This window comes from Nicotiana attenuata, unplaced genomic scaffold (genome assembly GCF_001879085.1).
Source record: "Nicotiana attenuata strain UT unplaced genomic scaffold, NIATTr2, whole genome shotgun sequence".
Classification (NCBI taxonomy): domain Eukaryota; kingdom Viridiplantae; phylum Streptophyta; class Magnoliopsida; order Solanales; family Solanaceae; genus Nicotiana; species Nicotiana attenuata.
In genome coordinates, this window is record NW_017670763.1 from 336,947 (window position 1) to 346,574 (window position 9,628).

The window sequence follows — 9,628 nt, forward strand, 5'->3', positions numbered from 1 at the left end:
AGACTGTTGTTACAAGACCATTTCTTCTTTAGGTTACTATGCTTAGGTTGAAGCCTTTTTTCTTATTTTCTCAGCTAGTCTTTTGTTGTAGTACTTAGGGGAGACCCTCTGACTCCTATAAAGTTGCGAGATTATTACATTGTATACCTGAAGGACATTTTGATGTTCTTACTCGCCTATAATTATCCTTAGTTACTTATCTCCGCGCTCTTATGCTCGTAGGATTGCTTCTGAACTGAGATTTTGATTGTCTCCCCAGTGGCACTCTCTTTTATTCTGTAACACTTATACAGTTCCTTTAACTATCCCAACTCTTATCTGAATATTTCTCAAGGATTACGATGTCATATCTGCGAGAGTGAATTCCCTATGTTGGGGTACACTACGTTTATCTTGCGTGATACGCTGATTTATCTGTATCCTTATGTCTAGCCATAACTAGTCTCTTCCTGAATCAACTACTAACTACTCATTGGTCCATTCTCATATTTATATTTTGCGTGACCTCTCTTGGGTTATTTCTTTTGCCTTAACTTACCTTTCGCATTGGCTCCTAATGTATCAAGTGCCCATTCACACTATTTATCAATCACATCCTGGTCGTGAACCCTTACTGCCTCTCCCCGACATCGTGCTTACATAATGTTCCTGAGTCATAACATATCTATATGATCTGAATAAATACAATCTCATTCCTTTCACCTTTTTACCGCATTCTTCCTTTATTATTCCATAGTTACCTGAACCACTTAACTCTGACTTAATACCATATAACCCCATCTTCTCATCCTTTAGGGGAGTACTAACATTTAATGCTATGAAGATCAAATATTTTACCTCTTAATCTTCAGCGTCTTTTCACGTCTTACCAACTCTTACTCGACTTGTGGTAACCCTTCTCTACTATGAATTACTAAATTTCTTACGAGCGAGGGTGACACCTAGTATAACTGGCACACTTAGTTCCTTAATTTTGACTGTGCTTACAGTGCTTGCTGTAGGGAAGCGTCTTCTGAATGACCTTTAAAGGTTATTCTTTTGTTGTCCATTATATTTTAGTCAGAACATAGTCTTTGAAATTCTCACGATGTCGACTATTATCAAATCCTCCGATCCCTATTCATGTTTGATTTATCTTATTTACTAGCCTATGTTGATTTCTATTACTTCGGGGGGGGGGGGGGAGTCTAACTTATCCTTCTGGTAAGTATGTTGGAGTCACCAACTCATAAGGATATGAATTCATGGCTTATACTCTTTTATTGTCTCAAGGCCTGTCAACTCTTGTATTTTTCTTTACTTGACTATAGACTCTGTCATCCTACCATATTTTGATTTATCATTATCACTCATTTATCACACCTTACTCATAATGCTTCATTTACTCTCTTCTTATTCTACTGCTAATATTTTTGTCTATCACATTATTCTGAAAACCTCAACAAACATTGTTTCACTTTTATCTCCCCTGGCTCAATCTACCATTTTGGGTTACTTAAACCCAAGCTAGATATGGATATTCCATCCTTCTCTTAAACTATATATGTTAGCTCCCATAGGGCATAATTGAGATGGGTGTGGCCAATTGTACGTACCTCTATTTATGTTAAAGGTAACTTAGAAGCCTTATATTTCTCTGCCTGAATTGAAAATTTAGATAATCTTGATTAATTGGGTACCTCGTACCCTTCTTCACATTGCTTCTGTTATCTGTTGAAACTTATATTTTTGCCTTCTAATACTCCTATGGCCTGCTATTCGCAGGGTATATTAGATATTCCCGTCATAGGGTCTTAAGTAGAAAATCCGCACATCTGGTATGCACGATCTGATACGGCCTCAAATTAGCCACATTGTCAAGAATTCTCTCTCTACTAGTGCCCTTACTTGCTGTTGTAGTAGCCCTCTGCCAAGCTATAATTTTTCTAATTCCAAGCATCTCTATATCAATAGCAAATATAAGTCCTGGCTCGAACCCTTGTGACTCAGCTCTATAGCACGATTTGGATTTGAAAGAAGGGTAACAGACTCCTAAATGCCTTGTAGCTTCCTATTTATATAATGTGGTGCACCACACATCTATAAACAAGGCTCTACTAGACACAACTTGTTGACTCCCTAGGATAGAACTACTCCGATACCAAGTTTGTCACGCCCCAAACCCGATGAGGCATGGCCAGCACCCGGTGCCATACTCGGCCCGAGTGTACCATTTTGTAACTGTAAACTCTGGAGGGGTAACCCTCACCTTAAGCCGATGTGGCCATATTCTGAATCATATAAAAATATCGTCTGTCTCATGTGAGCGGTAAACATACCCAAAAGCTTATATATATAAATATATAACTGTGCAGACTGACGAGGCCGCCATGAACATCTACTGATATACAAACTATACAGGACTTGTCCACAAGCCTCTAGAGATGACTATATCATGGTTGGACAGGGCCTCGACCTACCCATCAACTTGTATAAGAAAATGGACTCCAAGTTCTAAACATGGTAACTTCAGGGAAATGGAGCATACCAACCAAGCTGATGTTTGCTCTGTCTACTAGGAAGGTCTATCCAACTGTATATTAGAACCTGCAGGCATGAAATGCAGCATCCCCTGTAAAAGGGACGTCAGTACGAAATAATGTACCGAGTGTGCAAGGCAACAGAATAACTGAAAGCTGAAACTGAACTGATAATATAATAACCAAAATTAACTAGGAGTCAAAGATAATCTAAAGATGTGCTTCTGCTGATACTAACTCAACTCTCTTAATATAGTAAGTTAAATAGTTTTCCGGCCCTATAAGGCTTAGTATATGTAACTGCTCTGCTGTAGTAGGCTCGCTCATAGGCGCTCGGCCATACTAGACTCTGTATCTTGTCCATTCTGGGCTCGCTCATAGGCGCTCGGCCACAGTAGGATCGATATATAACTTACCATCGGATCAGAGGTTGTCCAATAGGGGCCTGCCCATCTATTATAGCTCGATGGTGGTGAAAATGTAGTAATACTGTATATATATATATATATATATATATATATATATATATATATATATATATATATATATATATATATAGCAGAGAGTCTATATATATATATANACATACTGTAATACTGTATATATATAGACTCTCTGCTCTCTTGGTTGAAAGAAGACAAAACAATATTGAATATAAAGTCCCGATAAGGGAGAATACTGTAACTTATGAGACTAGGATAATGTGAATAAATTCAAAAATACGAACTTCTCTTTATGTCTCGTTATCAAACACATGTCGTTATGGGATCATGCCAAAATGAAGGAAAGATTTAGCCTTAACATACCTTATCACAATCTGTCCAATAACCACATTAAACTCGTCTTGTTGCATCTTAATCTACAACAGTGATAACACTACTATGATCAAGTTATGGAAGGTACAACTGTCGCACAACGAATGACAAGCTTATTTTATAATAAGATGGGCAACATCTCCCCTATAATTTTTACTTCCCCCCAATTTGACATAAAACCAAAAACAACAAGAACACAACAATAAAAACATGTATATATCATTTTCCAACCTTATATCCATCACAAAATACCACAAAACAGCCCACATACCCCAATCATACACGAATCAACAACCCTAGTAGTGCCAAACAACCCAAAAATGTAACAACAAACGAACAGCCAACCACCCTTCAATTAGGTGGTGTTTCTCCATACCCTTTCTCCTCCCAAACTCCATAAAAACTATTGCAACAGATATAACCCAACAGCAACATAAAATAGCCCACAAAACAGTCCCATAAGTTCAGCCACTCAAAATTGATTTTTTAGTTTACTAAAATACATTTCGACTTGGCTTCTCTTTCAAATTGAGCAACACAACCAACAATACATAATTAAGCCTCTTATAATATAACTCATCCATGAATTCAACTTGAAAATAAGTTTACAGCTAGGTAACAATGAGGCAACAACAAACAACATACCACCCTTTCGAAACACGCTAGGTCTAGTCTTTATGATCGGTTACAACTCGTGCAAGCATATATAATGGAAGGAGAAGCTAAAATTTACCTTGTAATGAGTATAAACAACGAAACCTAGCCCTTATCATCAAAAATGAGTCCCCTAACGCAGCTAAAAGAAGGAGAAAGAGAAACTAGCAAGTTGTCTGGGCTTTTCGGCACTAGAATCACATCGTAACACCCGAAATAACCTAGAGTATGTATGGTATTTTTGAGTTGGAGTTGCAGGGGTTCAATTTGGTTTTCTTGGTCTAAAAGATGGGTGAAAGAAGTGAGTTGATATTCCCTTAAAATTCCCCTCTTGGCATGTTGGCCCAAGTAAAGGTGAAGTTATGAAGACCGACAAAGGAACTCATACATGGACCGAGTCCATCTTGTGCAGCACAGTTGTGATCAACCCAAACATGTGAGATGCACGTGAAGGAGATAAACCTAACTTACCAGAAGTAATATCTCCTAGTAAATCTCTAATTACTAACTTCTTAAATATCAGTGCTCTTTTACAGGTAATTCACACAAGCAGAAGTTAATCATGAATTGAGAGCAAAATAGCAAGGCAATTTGCAAGCAATTTATGTGTGATTCGAGCGTGCAATGCTGAAGCTACTTGATGTAGATAGAACAACCAGTTCCAAGAGTCTATCTTTTATTCTAGTTCAATTGTAGTAGGTGATTTTACATTGTACCTTTCAGCTTATTTAGAAGCAATTGTATTAGGTACTTAGAGTTTTCAAGTCAGAGTTAACTTGAAGTTGTCGCAACAGCTGAGGCTGTGTGCCACAACAGGACTAGAGTTAATCCTAGGTTTACAAAAGAGTTTTTATAAATGCAGTTTTTGGCTCAATGATTTTAGTGGAGAGTTTGGGAAAATCCTACTGGAAGGTAAGTCGTGGTTTTTTCACCTTTTGAGCCAGGTGTTTTCCACATAAAATCTCTGTGTTCTTTATTTTCTGTATTTATTATTCCGCAACATCAGTAGTTGGAACATAGAAGAACTAGGTCCTTCTATAATCAAGTTAAGCAAAAATTGGGTACCACACAAATCACCCCCCCTCTTGTGTGGTATTGAAGTATAAAACATCAATTGGTATCAGAGCTGGTTATCCTTAAAGAGGCTAACACCTTTGGAACTGATCTAACTTCTGGAGTTAAAACCAATCAGGATGAACTCAATCAGTTTGAAAGAAGCCAAGTGTGGCATCTGGTCACAAGACCCAAGGACGGATCAGTAATTCGCACTAAATCGGTCTTCAAAAACAAACTTGATGAAGATGGAACAGTTACAAGGAACAAGGCAAGGCTGGTGGTCCAAGGTTATAACCAAGGGGAGGCCATAGATTATGATGAGACCTTTGCTCCAGTTGCAAGACTGGAGGCAATAAGACTCCTCATAGCCTTTGCAGCACACATGGAATTTACCCTTCACCTAATGGATGTGAAGAGTGCCTTCCTAAATGGCTACTTAAAGGAAGATGTTTTTGTCAAACAATCTCCAGGGTTTGAAAGTAAGGAGTGTCCAGATCATGTATACAAATTGGACAAGGCCCTATATGGACTCAAGCAGGCTCGTAGAGCATGGTATGAACGTCTATCCAAATTCCTGCTTGAACATGGATACAAAAGAGGTAAGATTGACAACACTTTATTCTTGAGGGAAAAAGGTAAGGATCTTCTAGTAGTACAAATATATGTTGATGACATTATTTTTGGGGCAACCACTGAAAAACTGAGTAAGGAATTTGCAAAATTAATGGGGAGTGAATTTGAAATGAGTATGATGGGTGAGCTTAGATTTTTCTTAGGCTTACAGATCAAACAAAACTCAAATAGAACCATGATCCATCAGCAAAAATATGCAAAAGAGTTGATTAAAAAGTTTAAAATGGATGAATCAAAAGAAATAGACACGCCTATTGCAACAACTACTAAATTAGACATAGATGAACCTGGTTCATCTGTTGATCAGAAGTTGTATAGGGGTATGATTGGCTTTCCAAAACTAATTCCAAATTTCTTTGGTAAGGAATGTGTATTTTTATTAGCTCGTGCAGTTGGTAACCCATTACATATAGACCTCGCAACTCAAAATAGGACTAGACCTAGTTTTGCTAAGGTGAAGGTGTAAGTTAATATGTTAGGTAATTTCCCTAAACGTATTAAGATTGTTGAAGAAGCTGATGAATCTAGGCCAGAAGAGTTTAAATGGATTAAGATACAGTATGATGATATGCCCAAATATTGCAAGCCTTGCAAGAAACAAGGGCATAGTGAGGCAGAATGTTGGGTAATTCATCCTGAGTTACACAAGAGATTTGATAAAGATGTTGAGGATCAAGGAAAGGATAAGACAGTTGTGGTAAGTACAGAAGCAAATTCAACAAAGGTTCTGTCAAGTGGAAAGGTGGTTGGCAAGCCTGTTACTAATCATGCCAAGCAGGAATGGATACAAGCAAGGAAGAACAAATACCAACAGGATAATAGGGGTCACATTGTTGATAACAAACAAGGTAAGGAAGCTGACAAGGGTAAAGGGAAGGCCAAACTTGAGGAAGTAGCAACCAAGAACAAATTTAATGCATTAGAAGTTGAGGAAGCTCATCAACCTATTCTACAAATTACTGAAGGCAAAGGTGAGGATCTTAGCAATGGCAAGAAGAAGGAACATGGGGAAAATCAGTCAAAGAAGGGCTATGAGAAGGAAAAAGAATGCAATACTGGAGCTTCAAGCCCTAATCTAACTCTGGGGTTAGGGTTGGGAAGGATGCTAATATTAAACCAGTGGGAGAAGTTAATCAACAAGAACTTAAGCGTGTGAAGAAGGAAGCAGTTGAGAAAGTGTTGAAAGATTAAAATAATGGGAAGTTAGCTAAGGCTAATCCTATTGTTCCTAGTGATCAAAGTACTGATGAAAAGACTAATAAGGAATCTACAATCGACTGGGTTCATAGAAGGTTTAGAACTAGCAAAGAGGAGCTAAGGCAACTCAATGTGACTACAAACCAATCATGTCAAAATATGTCGTCTCAAACATTTGCAGATTCTGGGCAGCTTGAGAACCTTGATGAGATAAACTCAACAAAGGACGGAGGGAGTGATGCAATTGAGGTGCAGGATGATCAAATAGGCACGACAAAGACAACAGGAGACAAAGTGAGGGACAACAGCCCACCTGGCGATAGGCTGGCGACGCCAGGCCTGGCGCTAGGGTCACCTGATGAAGCATCGATAATTAACACTATTCCTAGTGCAACTGGCAAGATTTTGGCATATGTAGATAGTGTTTCGGTGATGCATTGGAGAACAAACTTGATGATAATGTGAAGTTTAGGGATGATACAGTAGGATCGGAGAATAACAGTGAAAAGATTGATGAGCACGCAATTGTTCCAAGAGCATCTGGAGAAATAGAGGAAGTGCCTATGGAATATGGCACTGATCAAATTATGCAGTGCCATATGGCAAAATCTTTGCCTTCCTAAAGAGGAAAGGGGAACTAGGTTTTAGGTCCTTACATGATGTGTCGAGGGCATTGTTTGCTAGACTATGGTGGAGGTTTAGGACCACAAAATCTTTATGGTCTAATTTCATGTGGAATAAGTATTGCAAGAAGGAGATACCAACGGTGGAGCAGTTTAGAAGGGGGTCTAAAGTTTGGAGAAAAACGCTGAATGCTAGGGAAAAAGTAGAACTTGAGATTCTATGGGAATTGAAGAGTGGAACAACTAATATTTGGCATGAAAATTGGACTGGATTGGGTATACTTTTTTATGTATTACCTGAAGACTTTCCAATCAATGAAGATCTTCAGGATGTGGCAGAATTACGGCAAGGTGAAACATGGGATGATCAGCTGCTAGATCAAACCTTCAATGAGGAAATTTCAGAACATATAAGGCTAAATGTACATTTGAAGGTAGTGAGGAATACTGGGATAGGCCATACTGGATGCCAACTCCTTCAGGCAAGTTTAGTGTTAGCAGGGCTTGGCAAATATTAAGGCATAGAGCTGATCCTAATCAGGAATTCAAGTTAATGTGGATTAAAGGCTTACCATTTAAGATATCCTTCTTCTTGTGGAGATTGTGGAGGAGGAAATAGCCACTGGTGATATATGGAGGAGGCAAGGTCAGATGGTGATGTCTTGGTGTTGGTGTTGTCAGCAGCCCCATGAGGAATCTATTGAACATATATTTATCACAAGTCCTACTGCCTCTAATGTATGGAAATTGTTCATGGGGGCTGCTGGAATTACTGTGCTATTGATTCAATTGAAGCATGTTATAAAGGATTGGTGGTATGCTCAATGTTGTCCAAAGCTAAAGCCATTGTTTCAAGCAGTACCAACTATCATCACTTGGGAACTCTGGAAGAGAAGAAATGCAGGTAAACATGGGGGTTCAGTGTCGACAAATAGGGTGATTCATGAGATCAATAGGACATTGCATCAACTGGCAAGGGTGAGGTATGCTTGGATGCCTAATATTCCATTGTTATGGCCAGACATAATTCAATATTTTGAAGGATATAAACCTATATTGATCACTACAAGAGTAACATGGCAGCTTCCTTTTCATGGTTGGTACAAATGCAATACTAATAGAGCCTCAAAAGGAAATCCTGGTCCTAGCTCATTAGGCTTTTATGTGAGAAATGATGAAGGTGATGTGGTATATGCAAGGGCAGTAGACCTGGGAGTGAGAACTAATGTGGTGGCTGAAGCTAAGGCTATTATTCAAGGATTGGAATATTGTGTAGAGCATGATCTTCACTCTCTCATATTGGAGACTGATTCATTAGTGATGAAGAAAGTGATAGAAGGGGAATGGGATCCTCCTCGGGTAATTGCAAATGATGTGAAGAAAATTAGAGAGGAAGAAGGGGAAATTCAATGTGATCTTTCAACATGTGTTCAGAGAAGGCAACTCAGTGGTGGATTTATAGCTAGCATTGTTTTCTCTTTTGCAAGTACAACTGAGTTTCACTCATTGTCTGAACGGCCTAGTGTAGGGAGGGGGTTGATTAACTTAGACAAGTCTCAAACTCCTAACCTTAGGGTTAGAATAGCAAAAAGAAGAGCCCCAGGCTGATAGCTTCACATGATTGGAATTTGCACATACCTACTTGTTGATTTTATGTCTCGTTCTGTATGCTATTATGGTACTTTCCAGTGGTATTAGCATGGTCACATGCTCATTCTGGGGGTGATTTGATAGTGTACAGGACCAATGTGATAAGAAGGTATTGGATGGTGCAATTTATTCTACTTCTGATATGTTCAAATCTTAAGGAAAAGCTTGGCTTTTGCCTTGAAAGACTGCTTAAAGCCAGCCCCAGCCTGGCTTTTGCCTTGAAAAGCCTGCTTAAAGCCAGCCCCACCCTGGCTTTTGCCTTGAAAAGCCTGATTAAAGCCAGCCCTAGCCTGGCTTTTGCCTTGAAAAGCCTGCTCCAGTCCCAGCCTGGCTTTTTCCTTGAAAAGCTTGCTTAAAGCCAGCCCCAGCCTGGCTTTTGCCTGATTAAAGCCAGCCCCAGCCTGGCTTTTGCCTTGAAAAGCCTACTTAAAGCTAGCCTCAGCCTGGCTTTTGCCTTGAAAAGCCTGCCTAAAGCCAGCCT

The 9,628-nt window shown here is 39.1% G+C and overlaps 1 protein-coding gene across 1 annotated transcript; it reads left to right on the top strand.

Moving 5' to 3' along the window:
* The first annotated feature begins 7,604 nt into the window (after positions 1-7,604).
* Positions 7,605-9,105, top strand: LOC109243095. Its single transcript, XM_019409987.1, has 2 exons — positions 7,605-7,979; positions 8,098-9,105. The coding sequence occupies exons 1-2, from the start codon at positions 7,605-7,607 to the stop codon at positions 9,103-9,105; spliced, it is 1,383 nt and encodes a 460-aa protein (XP_019265532.1).
* Positions 9,106-9,628: the final 523 nt, after the last annotated feature.